At 43.9% G+C, this 17,028-nt stretch overlaps 1 protein-coding gene across 3 annotated transcripts in view; it reads right to left on the bottom strand.

Moving 5' to 3' along the window:
• EPSTI1 (epithelial stromal interaction 1) overlaps nucleotides 1-17,028 on the bottom strand; it is a 70,097-nt gene that overhangs the window by 17,835 nt on the left and 35,234 nt on the right. For all 3 annotated transcript variants that reach the window (XM_075918961.1, XM_014574196.3, XM_006124393.4), the window contains 2 exons: nucleotides 8,311-8,404; nucleotides 2,815-2,898 (listed from right to left, as the gene is read on the bottom strand). In XM_075918961.1, the coding sequence (XP_075775076.1) occupies nucleotides 2,815-2,898; nucleotides 8,311-8,404 (178 nt within the window). The remainder of the gene's footprint in view (nucleotides 1-2,814; nucleotides 2,899-8,310; nucleotides 8,405-17,028) is intronic.

Genomic DNA, 17,028 nt, shown 5'->3' on the forward strand with positions numbered 1-17,028 from the left:
CATAAATCTGAGGGACCGTTATTATCAGAGCTTTAAAAATATGTATGCTTTAGAATAGGTTTACAAAATACTTGTTAGTATGTTAATCTGCCCAATAACAGCTACTGAGGCCAAGAGTACTTTGTATCAAAACAAAAACCTTGCATACAATCCATAATCTCTTAGCAAGAAATAGAAATCAGTAAATTATTGAGTTTGATTTGCTGGTTAAGAGATTTTACCTTAGAAGTGACATCCCCTCAGGGTGCCTTAGGCCAACCTTTATTAGTGCTCTGCCCTATGCTAGTTTGAAATGAAAAACCCTATGTCTTTATGGAACAATTTACAGTTCCATAGTTAGATACATGCCCATAACATCTGAAATTCCGTAAGGTTTTTTTTTGTTTTTTGTTTTTTTAAATAAAGGAGAGATGGAGGGGAGGAGAACCCAGAGAATTTTAGGACAGTCATGCTGACTTCGATACCAAGAAAGATACTAGAACAAGTTATTAAATAATCACTCTGTTCAAACCTACATGGGAGAAGTTATTTGCTCTTTATCAATCTGTATTGGCCATATCAAATCCATTTTTCTTTTTTGACAGGGTAACTGGCCTAGTGGATTGAAAGGAGAGGATGAGTGCATAGGATGTGATCTCTCAGGACTTTAAAAATGGGACTGCCAGTAACCTAACATTCTCAAATACAACTAGCAAAATATGGTCCAGATGAAATTATTGTAAGATGGGTGGTCTTTCAACCAGTTGTGCATTCCCAAAGAGTTGTTATCAATCGTATCTTGTTTGGGGCACCACACATTAAGATATATGTGAAGAAACTGGACAGTCTAAAGGAGGAGAACTAAAGTAAGTTTGGAAACCATGACCTATAAGAAAAGGTTGAAAAATTTAGGCACATTTAGTCTAGAGAATAAAATGCTGAAGGGGAACATAAGCCTTCAATTATGTAAAACATTGCTCTAAAGAAAATGGTGATCAATTGTCCTCTAGTTTCACCAAGGGGAAGAAAAGAAATAATTGGCTTAGTTTGGAGCAAGGGTAATTTAAGTTAGATATTACAACAAGTTTTCCAACTATAAGGATGTTTAATAACTGGAACAGTTTATTTTGGGAGGCTGCTGAACAAAGATTAAGAACAAATTGGACAGACAACTGTCAGGAACGATCTAGTGTATTTAATTCTGCCTCAGCCCTAAAATAGGCCCAAGACCTCTCTTCGCTTTTGGGATTAGGAATTAAGAACAGAAGCCCGTCCTTCTTAAAGGCTGTGGAACCTTTTCTATTGCTTCCAGAAAAAGGGGAGAATGAACCTCTTTGTGAGTGAAGTCCCTTACGAGTAATGAGATAGTGAGAGATCTGGAAATAAACTGGAGAGTGTATCACACTTCTACAGTGCTCAGACTCAGTTTGTGGTGGTACAGGACCAAGCATTGAAGAAACTGGAAAAAGCATTTTGCAAATAGAGGGGGGAAAAGGGATCTAGCATCCTGGGAAATGGATGGTAGTCTTGAGATTCCGATCAAAACACCTGCTAAGCATGCTGTGGATATGGATATATACAGTGCTCTTTTTGTAAGAAAAAGGGTACTGGTACTCTGGGGTAATATTGCTGAGCAAACCCCCCGCCCCCCCCCGGCCCCCCCCCCACACACACACACAGAGTGCACTGGGGGCTGAAATTCAGTCATGGCCCCTTTAAGAGCCACAGTGCTGCACTGGGAGCCAGAGAAAACAGAAAAAAGAAAAAAAAACGCCGCACATCCCAAGCAGGCTTCTGTCAGGAGCCGCGCCATCCCAGGAAAACAGGTGCCGGTATGTGCGGTAGAAATCCCATTCCTTTTCTGTGGGCTGGGAAAATAGGTGACGGTACGCCATTCCAAAAAAAAAGCACAGTGCCATCACACACACAAAAAACAAAACAAAAAACAAAACAAAAAAGCACTGTATGTATGTATCCATCTCCCCCACTCCCACCCCTACCCCCCCTCCACACAGCATTTTTGCAGAGGTAGAAGGAGAACGTGGCCAACACATCATACCTCTATTCTTCAGCCCCAACAGGACCTGTGGAGAAAGTTCTACTGGTGGGATTGCTGTGGCCTGAAGTGCTTCCTGGAAGGGGCTGTAGCATATTTTATTTAGCACTCATGCGGGAGCCCAGAGGGCTGCAGTCAGAAGCCCCCCATGCATGGAAACTGCTAAAGCCAAGGAGTCTATTGCTACAGCTTTTTCTCGCTAGTGAATGAGGGGAAACTCCCTAGCACCTTCTACTAGCAAGTGTTTCAAATTATGAACAAAGTCCTACACATTAGAAAGACATTTGCCTGTGAGTTTTTCAATCCTGATTTACAATCGCAAGTTGAAACTTATCTACCTTACCAAACAGAACCAACTTTGGGTTACCTGATTGGGTAGTTGACCCTCAGTGCTCATGTCTTTTCTCCTCATTGGCAGCAGAGACTACTGAGAGATCCAGGAGGTGTGGGAGATGAATGGAAGGGGAAGGAACTCATAACCCTGCAGTTGCACATATTTGTGCTTGATTCTTTTAGAAGTGTGCAGTGGAAGGGATCTGTCACAGCACCTTAATGGTGTTATACAATTTAAAATGCAGAAAGAAAAAAAGATATAAGCCAATAGTTCAGAGCCAACTAGCTGGAAACTTTGTAGATGCTTCAAACAGTATTTGAACTCTGCAGCTCTGCCGATTTAAGATTGCTCTCAAGTACTTTTCCTGAGCACACAGGGTGCTCATGCGCTACCGTAATATTTTTAAACAGGTTAATTGTTATTTTAAAAACAATTAACATGTTACCTTCCTCCGTTGTTCTGCTTTCATTTCCTGTAGTCTTCTGTTTTCATCCTCCCGGAGGCTTTGCTTATAAGTATGGCTTCTAGTCTATTGCCAAGCAGAACATAAAAGACAGCATATTAATAGACGATCCTACTCTCAATCTTTACACAGTCGACAGAACAAATTGAAGACATTTCTGATTAATTAAGGAGAGATTCATCTTAGTTTAAAAACCAGACATAAGGCTCTTTTGCCTATGCCACTCATTTAAATGTTTACATACACGGTTTCTTTAGGGCTGTATATTAAAATAGGGACAAAAGCAACTCCAACATTTTATTACTATGAGAAAAATCCACCACTTGGAAGTAAATTTGCATACCTTTCACAGTTCAATTGCTAGGGTGGCTTATTCTCCATAGAGACTTTGCCTGCAGTGTTGTGGTTCAGACAACTCTGGGGGATTGTTTGAATGGGAGAAGTCTATGAACTACATCTGAAATCATTAACAAGTGACCTGATTCTGCAACCCTTACTTATAAAATAGTCTTAATGCATTTTCTCATCATTTACAGTTATTTGGGATCTACCAGCTCATTAACTATGACCTAAGTTTTTACCTTGAGCAGGGACTGTGCCCTCATTTGTGTGGCTCTCTCATACTCGGCATATTACAGGCAGTCCCCGGGTTACATGGATCCGACTTACATCGGATCCCTACTTACAAACGGGGTGAGGCAACCCCGCACTAGCTGCTTCCCCCCAGCAGACCAGGGAGACGCGAAGCTAGCGCCCCCCCACAGCAGACCAGGAAGACGCGGAGCGGCTTTTCTCAGCAGACACCTCAGCTTGAGAATAAAGGACTGAGGGAAGTGAGGTGTGGGAGAATAAAACTGAGCTCTGGAGAAATGTTTGGCTAGAGTTTCCCCTACAATATGTACCAGTTCCGACTTGCATACAAATTCAACTTAAGAACAAACCTACAGTCCCTATCTTGTACGTAACCCGGGGACTGCCTGTATATTAAAACTAACAGCTTAGTATAAAAAATGGGAATGGCCATCATATAACTTGACTTTAACAAAGGCTTTGCTAGAACTGTACACAAAAGATTCTCAAAGGAATTTGATAATGATCAAATGATGGATCAAATGATGCCACTCAATGTTGGGTGCAGTTTGCTAAAAAGGCTGAATGGAGATAGCTGTTAACAACAGATCAGTCTTGGACCTGTTAGATGTGTCCAGGGAGACTCATTTGGGGCCCAATATTATTTATTGCTTTCAGTAATGACTTGAAGGGTTGTGTGGAGAATATGTTAATCAAGTTGGAGGACAAAAATTTAGATGGGATCGTTAGCACTTTGGAAGACTGGATTAAATTAATTATGATAATAATTAATCCACTTAGGAAGGGGGGGAAATCTGTTTCACACATGCTAAATGGGAAGTGATGGTCTAGGAATGGGCCCATATGCAAGGGGGGTGTGAAGGGTGCGAACACCCCTCCCAAATCCCCCAAGAGAGAAGTGGCTCTGCAGCCGCTTTCCTGGTGGTCTACAGTTTGAACTCAGTCTGCCTCCTTCCCCCTTGCAGCAGGGAGCCCATGCTGGCACTCCAGCCTTGCCCTCCCTCCCACCCCCCCACATGCAGTTGGAGTGCCAGCGCCAGTTTCCCACTGGAGGAAGGGGAGAAGAAGCCCTGAGCCTTGCAGTGTGATCCAGTTTGCGGGGAATAAGCACTCCCCTCCCAGGGGGGCAGCAGTGCACAGGTGCGCTGCCAGGAGACTTCCCCTGCAATCCCATTGACCAGAGTTTGGACAATGGAAGCAGCAGTAGGCAGTGCCTGGGACCAGCACGAGGTGGAGAGGCAAAGAAGTGCCCCACTACCTCCTCATGCCCAGCCTCTCACTCACACACGAGATCTTACACCCTCAGCCCACTCTCGCACCCTCTCCCCTGGCCAGATATACCCTACCCAACGCTTGCTCATCTTCCACCTGGCCAGACCTTGCATCCTCACCCCCTCCTGTTCCCCAGCTCCAATCCAGACCTTGCATCCCCATTCATCTAGCTGGTAGCCCCGTCCCACACACTGAACTACCCCATTTTTGTCCCAACCCCAGAGCCTAAGGGGAGGTCCACAAAATCCAGAACCCCAAGAAAGTAAATCTGGCCTCTAGGAAGCCCTGAACCTCAGTCCTCCCAATGGGGCCAGAGCACCAGAGGAGTGAAGTGTCTCAGTTGAGGGGTTTTGGAGAGGTTCCCCCCACCCCCCGCCATCTCCCTAGAGAAGTGGGTCACAATAGCTATTAGAAGTTTGCCACCCCTGACAGCTACCGTTTGATGGGCAACTGGTTCGGTGTGGGGAAGTCCATCATCAGGGCCCACCTCATGGAGGTAAGGCACTCTCGGGCTGCAGTCCCTGCATGGGGGGAGGGTCCTGGAAAAGGGGGACCCTAGAGAAACAGGGGATTAAGGGGGTGGGGGAAGCACAATCCCCAAGGGTGGGATGGCACAATCCCCCTTACAGTCCTGCTGCTGGGGGCGGGGGCTCATAGGGGGTGGTCCCTAGGGTGTTGGAGGGCATGGGAAGGGGACAGGCACATGCCACTGTGCATCATGGGGAATGTGACCCACCCCCGGTGCCATGTTTAATGAAGCCATACACCAGCCACCTGGACCCCAGGAGGGACCAATTTAATGACCACCGGAACTGGGCCAGGAATCAGGTCAAGTGCGCCTTTGGCTGCCTCAAGGTGTATTTCCGGTGCCTCTTGACCCATGTCGACGTGGGGGAGCACAACATCCCCGAGGTTGTGTCAGCATATTGTGTCCTCCACGACATTGTAGAGACGAACGGGGAGGCCTTCCTCCTGGGGTGGGAGGCAGACACCGGCCACAAGGGGAGACCCTTTGAGCAGCCACGGACAGCTGCCATTCAACAGGCTCATCAGGCCGGGGTCCACATCCCAGAGGCCCTGAAGTAGAGGTTCTCTGAAGGACCCCAGTAACTCTCCCCAAAGCCTCCCCCCTAGAGGTCTCTGTCTTGCTGCCCTAGCCCTTCCCCACCACAATCCCTCCCTTTGCCTCTTCCCTGACCTCTCAATAAAGACACCTACTTGATTTTGAACAAGATGAATTCTATATTGATCTTTCAATAACAGCTGGAGAGGAAGAGGGGGGCTCATAACCAGAAGAGAGAGGAGAAAGAGCTCCTTTGGAAAAGGCATTACTCCTCGTAGAAAGAGGTGTACTGCGGTCAGAAAAAACCCTCTGTTCAATTTACTTTTGGAAGAACGCGATTGCCATGTGCACGTAACTCAAGTTTTGTTGGAAAAATGGCTGTTTTTAACTGACAAATCTCTGTAGTGTAGACATTCCCTGGAAATACACTAGAGCCTTACAGAGTAACTGAAGCAAGACTAAAGCCAAAAGGGAGAGAAATTCTTTTTCCTTCTTAGTAGCAGACACTTAAGATTCAGCAGATATTAAAGTCTCTATGGCATACGAGATATTCAGTAAAAGCTTTTAAGCTTTTGCTAACTCTAGAATACATAGCAACCAGATGTAATCTCTGCGCACAGTTGTCACCCTAACTGTAATCTAGGCATGCAATCTGCCAACAGGGCAAATGCTTCCAGAAGTGGGTCAGGCAAAACAGCTAAGTGCATGCCATGAAAAGAGCTTGAGGAGGGTAAGAATGGTTGCTCTGAATAGTTCTTGTTGTGTATCAGCCAGCCACCTGTATTCAAGCAGTGATATTATGAGAGAAGATATCTACCCAAGTTAATTTTGGAAACAATCTTCAGGGAGACAGTGCAGAGTAGACTTTACTCCTAGGACTAAATTTTTAAAGTAACTCAGCATCTAGCAGCTCCCACTATGCACCTAAATGAGACAGCCAGGTTTTCAAAAGGGCTTAGCAACCAGAAGGTTTAGTTGCTCTAAGTGAGAGCTGCTGCAGGATGGGTAGATCTGTTTCAGTTACAACAGCGATGGGCAACCTCAGAGCTCATGGGCCACATGGACTGTTGCGACTCTAGCGCTACATCTACACTGACAGCTTCTCGGGCAAGAGCAGCTGTTCTTGTGCAAAAACTTGCAGAGCATCTACACAGCACGCGCGTTCTTGTGCAAGTAAACTTACAGTCTAGCGTTGTTAAACAGAGCTTCTTCCGGAAGAGTTATTCCTCTCCCCAGGAGGAATAAGCCCTGTTGCGCAAGAGCTCTTCCACAAGAGGGCGGTGTAGACAGACAACATGAATTTCTTGTGCAAGAAGCCCCTATGGTTAAAATGGCCATCAGAGCTTTCTTGCGCAAGACAGTGTCCACACTGCCACGGATGCTCTTGTGCAAAAGCACATGCCAGTGTAGATGCGCTCTTGTGGAAGACTTTGCGAAAGAACTCTTCTGCAAAACAGTTCTTACACAAGAAGCTGCCAGTGTTGATGTAACCTAGGTGTGGCCACGAGACATTTTGGTTACTAATGCCCACGTGCAGGGTTGCCAGATTCCACTGGTTTCTGTCCACACAGACTTTTCCCCTACTGGTATTAAGAAAGTGACATGCACATAATGCAAGAGCACGTGAAGTGAGGTGCGTGCTGATTGTACACAGCATTGACTAAGAGCCATGCATTCCCTCTGCATTCAGAGTGCTACTACAGTTCAAGTGGGACCCCCCCCCCCAAAAAAAAATCTAGGTTCACAAGTGCAGTTAGCAAAACCCTATCCCAGGAGGCCATCTTAGTTAAAACAATCTTGAGGCCCGCACAGATGAAAGCGGGTCACTTGTGTGGTCCACTCACCGGCTCAGCTTGCCCATCACTGAGTTAGGGTCAGCTTTTAGGACAGGGCTATTCAACTTTGGAAGCCCCAGGGGCCACAATGATACTCTCAGCGCATGCCGAGGGCTGCAACTTAAGTGTGGTTGCATACACATGCAAATAACTTTTCACACTGACAGGCATGAATACAAAGCTTATGGCAACACTACATAACACAGGCCCCATTTAAATCAGTTGTGCTGATAGTAATAAGACGCAATATTTACCCAATTTCCACCCATATGACAGCATTTTAATGAGCAACGACAGTCCAGGAATGTAACTACTAATACGCATATCAACAGAAGATTATATGGACTACTTTTTTGGTTTTGGCTCCCACGTGCGGGCTGCGTGTTGTGCCCCGCATAAACCCAAACCGCACCGTGGGCCACAAATGGGCTGCGGACCATGTGGACTGCGTGTTGAGTAGCCTTGTTTTAAGAGATACTGAGCATTTGGTAAAATCTGGCTCTTTAAATGATCAGGGATGGATTTATGAAGAATGAAGTCAATCCCACAAAGTAGGGAAAGTGTGAGGCTGTAGTTGTCCTGCCAAGCCAAATGATTTCCTACTACACACTTCACTATGTGTGCAGGGTGTTCAACGAAATGAAATACTTCAACATTGTACGGTTGGTAGCACCTCTAGAACTAGCAAAACATTTCATATTCTATGGAAGGATTTACCCATGCTGCTGATTCTGGACTAGGATTAGCCATTTGACAGGAGTTTCTCTTTGGCAAACCCAATTCCAATCTATCCAGTAGTTCAGTGGTTTTTCTATAGAGAAACCCAAACAGAATTGTTAGTGTTTTCATGAAATATAAATAAAACCTACAATTGCACCCCCTAGATTCTAGCTTAGATTTATCACGCAATAACTGAAAAGCACCATAGGTGGAATAAAAGGTTTGAGAGCTGGATAGAATGTGTATCAGAAAGACTGAAAATAGAGAGAGCGCTCTGCTTTTCCCTCTTTCAAACAAAATCACTCCCAACAATTGCCTTAACTACAGTGTCACTTCTCTTTCTGATGTTCCACTTCATTCTATCAGATTTCACTACCACAGCATTTTATTGCTTACCTGGATCCTCTGTTACAATCCTCTTCCCCTGACTCCACCCCAGCATCTCAAGTGACAGGACTATTAAGTATTTTTTTCCTTTATGCTTAGTACCACACACCCTTACCCTTACATCAGATTCTCTCTTCTCTCTACTGGTTTAAAAAGTCCAATTATTAGAAACAAGTAGTATAGCATCTTTGTTTCTGTGTATAGGTCCATTGGTCAAAGGAACGACTTTATCAACACCCTCCCCTCCTTCCAGGACTCAATTTTAGAAAGAAAAAGCATCATGTAACTAAGGTGCTAACTTTCAATTTGGTTCTTGCCTATCAATGCCTGCACAAAAATCCTGACTTTCCTGACCCATGATGCATGTTGCCAGGCATGCCTGTTATTCACATCTCTGTATGCAGGTGTGACTAGGGGTGAAAAAAACGTGTCTGATGGTTTGTGGAAATTTGCTGAGTTTAACCTTGTGCTGCACTGCATGATTTCCCCCCTCCCCAGAAATGCCTAGAAGCATTCATAAGCACATTTTTTTAAAAAAATCTGGGGGGGAGGGGGGAGAAGAGAACCCAGATATGGATTTGGGATACACAGTGGTAGATTATAGGTTTCATTAAAAATAAAAATAAAATTAAAAAAAAAAGGATGGCAACTTGCAGCAAAGCCTACTCATGTTTTTCATAGTGTTTACGAGATCATACACAGAAGAAGCCCCTCTTCCGACACCCAAATCTAAAAAAGATAAGCAGCCAGTTATGGCTTGAATAAGCTTACAAGTGCAAATGGAATTTTTATATGCATTTCTAAGTTAAGGATTTCAGGCCTCTGGGATGAAAACAAAATAGCACAACATTTTAAAATGCTGTACACCAACTGTGCCCAGACTCAAAACAAACTAGAAATGGTGTTGCTAATATTTAAGAGAACTACAGCATTTTGTAGCTTGTTGCATATCAATTTTGGCAGGTGCATGTTAGCTTTGCCACTGAGCCGCTCTGTTCCTTGCAGATTGTGTGTGTTTTTTTTTAAAGCATATACAAAGAATAAGGCATACTTCTGAGTCCTGCTAATGGTAAACAGCACCAGTCAGCACTCACATTTGTTTTTCATCTTCCTATGATGCTGTGTTCTATTACTCTACAGAGCATGCCAGCTTATTTTGACACCCTGCTAAAATTACTCGTGTACTCATCTGAAGCCCAACTTGTATTTCCTTATTGCCAAGAAGATCTTAATATAGTAAAGAAGGTAGAGTACCAGCTGAGGCCAAGCGGCACCTAAATAGTGTCATACCAGTTTTGCTTCTCCCACCGCCACGGATAGTTTCATCATTTTATTAGTCATGGAAGCTGCGAGCTTGAGCTCTCAATGCGTGTAATTCTTTGACTTAAATTAAGATAACCAACAGACAATTTGGCCCTGTTTTCTCTAACTTTAAGGATGGCATAAGATCAACATAGTTATACACCATTAACAAAACCCAAAAAAACAAAACAAAAAAATCCCCACGAATTCCTAACTTCTGTAACTAAGATTTCTCATCCTTAAACTATACAAAATAATTTTAAATATCATTCCATGTAACTTTTTATGAACAGTAATATAAAAAGCACACATTGCTAGTCAGAGAAAAGGTTACAGGAAACAGGGCAACAAAGTCCACTGAATTTTCAGAATAGCATTGATAGTCCCAACAATCATAATCTACAAGAGATTTAGGACCCAGTCCTACAACTGGATCAATACGGACAGACTTCTAAACTCAGAGCCCTACATAGATCTGACTGCAGCCTCAAGGCCAAAAAATTCCTGCTGACCATTGTAACAAAATGCTACTTTTTGGTTCCTCCAAGGTGTGGTATGTGCAAAAATACCTTATGTAAGCTAACCTCAGCCATAACTGGCAGCACACTAATGGATTTTATGATAAGCACATCCAGGGTACATAAAGCTCTGTAGCCAGAAATACTTGGTATGGTGTCAGGAATAAACCAAGAACAGACATGGAAGGAAAATTGCAACAAAAGGTTGCAAACAGAAGCAGCAAAGCAACAAAGGCTACACAATCTCAGCACTGTGCCACTTCCCCAGAAAAATTCAATTTTGGCACATTCCAGAGTGGACAGACTGCATATGCCATTTTGCATTGCTACCAAGCTTCACAAAGGAACAGAAAAAAAATACAGGTATCTTCTTTAATTTGTTATGGGGAAGTTCACAGGTCACATCTTTAAACCCCTTTGATTTTAATCAAGGCATCCAAAGATGTCTAGGGAAGGGTTTGGCATGTTTGATGCCCACCTTAGAGAACTGTGGTTTATGAAAGAGCATGCTTTCACCTGAGAAATCAAAAACAAGGGGAAAAAATGTTGAATATTTTATAAGAGCTCTGAATATATTGGCTGAAAACTGAATTTAGGAACACAAAACATGAAAATAATCAGACTTGCTGGTTATTGCGTTTACAGATAAAAACCTTTCACAACAGCTACAATTGAAGAGAGATAACACCCTAGCCACAGCTATTCAGATAGCAAAGCAAAACTCAGAATTAATCAAAGAGAACAAAAGGCAGGAGGCAGCTTGAAAATTCTGAAACTAGCTTAGAAGCTATAAACAGATAACACTTGAGTGTTAAAAATTATAATGATAAAACCCCTGAAGCAGAGCACTCCCAGGCCAAGAGGGACAAATTCCAACCTATGTGCACAAGGTGCAGAAAAAAAAATGGAACTCAAGAGAGGATGCCTATCTAACCAGAAGCATATGATGTAATACATGCATAAAATATGAACATTTTGTAGCGGTTTGCCTCACCAAAATGGTCAAGAAGTTTACTCATGTTACAGACAATCAAGAGCCGCTGTTTCTCAGATCAATCATTTCTTATCACAAAGCCTGACTGGAAAGTGAAACTGAATATTCATGACAAGACAACTGCCTCTAAAAGGGATTCAGTAGCTGATGTCAGTGCCATTTCAGAAGGGATTTAACAGTCTCCCCTTCAATGCCTCTCATAGCTTAAGTCACCTGACTCAACTTTGGCCAGCCTTGGAGGTATTCTGAACTGCATAAACCAGTTCATCACAGAAGCAATTTACAGAGACAAAAGCTAGGTGTTGAGTGCACATGACTGAAGATCAACAACTTTTTCAGCTGGAATGTAGCAGCCATGATGAGCCTAATGACAAAACGAGGAAGAATTGATTATAGCTGAACTTTTGAAAGGAGATTCAATGAAAGTTAACTTAAGCCACAATTTGGAGGGTATCCACCAAAGAAACCTTGGAAAAGACTAGATGCACATTTATGCAAATTCAGAGGTTGTAATTATATCTGGAAAAAAATCCACAGTGACCAGGTAAAGAAAGAATATACTTGAAAGGCATACCACCACAGTATTATCGAGAAACTCAAGTGCACTTTGGTATTCCATAACTGATGGATAATGGACCACAATTTACTGTAGCAAAATTTAAAGTCATTCAGAATGAAATGTGATCCTGATCATATTACTAGCAGTCAATGTTGCCCAGAAGTGAATGGAGAAGCTGAGAGACAGCAAACAAGTCCTGTAGCAAGAAGATCCATTCCTTGCTCTTCTGAGTTACACAACACCACCAATATCAGCTACTGGATATAAGCCAGCACACCACTCAAATGGGAAGACAACTCAGATTCTAACGTTGGGGAAAATACGTAGTTCTATCTCAAAAGCCAAGAAGAGCATATGGACACTTTTACAAAGGACAACACAGAGCTGCTGGATCTAGAATCTGGTGATCGAGATCATGTCAAATTGGACGGAGAAGAACTTTCCACCCTTGGTCCCATTTGACAGAAATCACTGCCATCTATGGTTTGTTGCCCAGAAAGAATAATCACCAGAGCAGACCCTATCAACAGCAGATGCAGGACAAAAAAAAAAAAAAAAAAAATCTCAAAGATGCCAAACTGACCTTAGTCAGATACTGCAACTAATGGACAGCCAGGTGACCAAGTTGTTATGCCTGTGGGTTAGGTCATTAGAAAGTCAGTACGATTCAGAGAACTGAACAGGATTGATCTACACTGAATTTCAGAGAGTATGAGAAGGTAAATGGCAGGAGAGTAGAATTTAAAGGGATGAAACACAATGCTGAACTATTATATCGTTCAGCCACTACGTGATGCTGTATACAAAATACCTTATTGAAAAAAGCCTCAGCCATCTCTCAGATTATTCAAGAGTCTTATGATACACACATCAGCTGTGGTCATATTAGTAAGCTCTATAGCCAGTCAATATCTGGTATAGAAACTTGACAATCACAGAGCTCAGTTCTTGCCAACTGCTTTTATTTTATTGCCATTAATCACCTGTACATCATTTAGATCTGATAGTTACAGAGATGACAAAAGGAACCAATCTTGAAAAGCTTCTGGGTAAGTATATAGTCAAGGATTAAAGTATATGAAAAAAGGATGCTGAACTGAGACCCCTGGCTGGTGGTAAGCAGCCCTGAAAGTTGTCATTACATTTTTCCAACTTGGACACACTTTCCTTACTTTCCCTTTAGAAGGATTGTTTTTGATGCAAAGCCTCCATGGGCAAAGACTTTGCAGAGCTATGTTAAAATATTTGTCTTTTTAAAAAGCCTTCAATTTTTAATTGTTACTTCTAAATAAAACGAATGGCTGTTAATATTATTGCTTTAGTCAGTGGAGATTAAGATACCATTATCTATTTTGTGTGTGTGAAAAAGGTGGTATTTGTTCTACACTAGACCTTAACATCCACCACAAATCCTACGCTAGGATTTATTTCTCCCTTTGATTTTCAATAATCTCTACCTTCATTTTTATAATCATACCTTTAAAAAAAAATAATCGACAAATAAAATAGCATCTAAACTCATTCCCTGCTCTGACTGTGGCATCTCCAGCAATGCAGCTTTACTCCATTATTCTAACAACACCCTGAGGCATGCTAGATATCTCCCAGAACAGATAAAAACACATGATCCCTGACCAGAGAAACCCGTGTGCCAATTCAAGACATAAAATAACAATGGGGTGCCAAGACAGTAGGAACATCTAGGGAGAAGCTATGAGATTACATGCCTACTCTGTCATGTTACAACGCTCATGCTAGTCATGTTCCAAATTTCTCTTCTGGTCCAGCTGGAAAATAGTTAGAATCCCCCATAAATAGGATTCTAAATATTTTTCCTGGCTTGTATGCACATTTATCTGGCCTTTACCATGTAAAAGTGGGACTTCCTGTAATCAGAGTTAAATTTATTTTCACGTACCACTACCATGCTACTAAATTTATATATAGACACTTTCCCCCCTGCATTGCCCATTAGCATCAACATGCTTAGTCTAGTTCCCTTAGAGGCTTTATTCATAGCCATTGAAACCCAAGTTGCAGCCTCGTGAAAGAAAAGACCACCAGCAATGAGAGCTCAACCCTGAAGGCTGCCTGCACACCTGCTCCACTGGGGCAGGTGCAGTTAGTTACTGCTACTACCCTGCAATGGGGCTGTACCAAACCCAGCTGAAGTAGGACTAAGCCAGATGGGAGCTGGACTGATTCAGGGACTCTCCCAGGGAATCGTCTTTAAGAGACATTAGGAAAGAGGCCTTCATGGAGGCACTGCAGTTTAAGGTTGAAATTTTCATGAATGGTCAGAGTTACTCTAACTCCACTCCAGCTGAAGTCACCAAGTGCTTAAGCAGTCACAAGCTGTGTCAGCTGACAGAGCTTTCTGCCAACTTACGGCTTTTCCTCCCCCTGCTTTTCTGTATAGGTCTCTCACACAGCCAACAGACTAACTCAGCAACTACAATGTAGATGGATTGACCAAGGAGAATACTGCCCTCCCCAGTTTCCTTTCTTGCCCAGTAATACTGGAAAAGTAGTGAGACACGAGTTAGGCACTTCCCTTAGAAACAGACTTACAGCAGTGCCACTACAGGTAAATAGTACAGGGATATTCATCTGCTCCCCAGCAGAGCCATCACAGGAGGCAGGAGACTACCACCATTATGGTCTCTCATGCAATGGATTTGCCCTCAGCTGTAGCTGCTGCCACAGGTCCAGAACATGTAGTTCTTTCCCCTACACTCTACTCCTACTGTAGGAGTTAATCGATCCCATAGACGTTCTGGTTTTCAACCCTCCCTCCGCAAACCTGATGTTTAAGCTGATGCATATGCCCGCAATCACCTTTTGTTGAAAAGCCATTCAGTGAAGTGAACATAACCAAAACCCCACTCCACCCTACAAGATGCTGAAAGCATGTGTGGTGCCCTTTAATTAGGGGTGGGGCACAGCTCACTACCTTACTAAAAAAGGGCTTGGTGATGAGATCCTTCAGTAACCGTGCACCATAATTTGAGCCCACATTCTTAAATCCCCCATTGGACTTCTGTGATTTCCAGAAACATTTAAAGGCAAAAAACCAGGCTTATCTCAATTCTCCTGTTCAGACTACAGCATCTTCAGCTAGAATTGTATTCCTCAATGTAGCCATTGCACAGGGATAGAGTTTAAACTCTACACACTACTAACAACGTGGCACGGTCTCATTTCACATGTCAGGCTAGCAAAGTATAGAATTAAAGAGATATACATTCTCTTTTCCATCAAATTATTTGTTTTAAACTAGTCAGTCCTGGTATTAATGTTATGGTTTGGGGCTAATGCAGTTTTGCTGTTCTCCCCCACACCACAGATATAGGGAAAGTTATTTCTGCTACAAAGTTTCATTGACTACAGGCAGTCCCCGGGTTACGCGGATCCGTACTTACAAACGGGGCTTTTCCTGCCCCGGAGGACACAGGCTGCGGGACCGCCCAGACGCGCCGCGGTCCTGCCGCCCGCGTCCTCCAGGGCAGGAAAAGCTGCTCCACGTCTCCCTAGTCTGCTGGGGGGGCCCCCCAGCAGACCAGGGAGACGCGGAGGAACCGGGCGGTGGGACCGCAGCACGTCTCGGTCCCGCTGCCTGCGTCTCCCTAGTCTGCTGGGGGGGGCGCACAGCTAGTGTGCCCCCACCCCTCCCCCAGCAGACCAGGCTTCTCGGGGATGCTGTGTTAGAGCAGCTGGGGCGCTGCCGGTTGGTCCTGCAGCGCCGCTCTAGGCGCTACTGGACCAACCCGGGAGCACCCCAACTGCTCTGCCCCAGGCGTCCTGATTCAGCTGCTGCTGGTCAGTTTCACTAGCCGCTGAATCAGGACGCCTGGGGCAGAGCAGCTTGGGTGCTGCTGGGTTGGTCCAATAGTCAGCCGCTGCTGAAACTGACCAGCAGCTGACTACAGGAAGCCCGAGGCAGAGTTGCTCTGCCCTGGGCTTCCTGGAATCAGCAGCTGATCAGTTTCAGCAACAGCTGACTTGGGACCCTGGGGTAGAGCAGCTGGGGTGCTGCTGGGTTGGTCCCCGCAGCACCAAGGTGCAGCGCTGCGTGGACCTACCCAGCAGCGCCCCAGCTGCTCTTTCCCAGGCGTCCAGATTCAGCCGCTGTTGAAACTGATCAGCAGCTGATTCCAGGAAGCCCGGGGCAGAGCAACTCTGCCTCGGGCTTCCTGTAGTCAGCCGCTGGCTGAACCTGGACGCCAGTTCCGACTTGCATACAAATACAAATTCAACTTACAAATTCAACTTAAGAACAAACCTACAGTCCCTATCTTGTACGTAACCCGGGGACTGCCTGTATTTCAAAAAATTAACAAATCCAGTTTTCAAAGAAAAGACACTTTTGAAAAAGTTTACTGCAGAGGTCTTTCCATACAAACCACTGTTTGCCTTCCATCTGCACATGCAATCTGCTTCTATATTTTCAGCCAGCTTGCACGGGCAGATTAATGTGTACAATTAGGAAGCAACCTCACAGGCGTTCAATAAACTGCCTTCGTTATTACACACAGGAGAGTCCCTTTGGATGTCTATAAAAGCCTAGTTTTCTGCCTGTTAGCTAAATAATTGACAAAGCTTAAAATAATCAGGAGCAAATGAACAAAGTGAAGAAGACTCTGGTGAAAGAGCAAACAAGAGATTCTGAAGGCTGAAAGTGGTTTTTGCAGTGTCTGAGCTCTCTTTAATAGCCTTTATTTACAGTCTGGTCAGGTTTGGGTTGGCACGTCTGGGAGGAAAATGTGTTACTGGCCTGCTGTTTGAGCCACATATCACACAGCCCTGAGAAATGGCAAGGACACTACTAGTTGTCTTGTAAAATAAAATAAATAAATCCTATTTTGGTTTATATTTTATTTTCTTGTACTTTATGACGTAAGTAGACTTTTCAGAAGCTGGTGAACAGAAGGTGAGGATGAAATTCAGACACTATG

The sequence above is a fragment of the Pelodiscus sinensis genome, chromosome 1 (assembly GCF_049634645.1).
Source record: "Pelodiscus sinensis isolate JC-2024 chromosome 1, ASM4963464v1, whole genome shotgun sequence".
Lineage (NCBI taxonomy): Eukaryota > Metazoa > Chordata > Testudines > Trionychidae > Pelodiscus > Pelodiscus sinensis.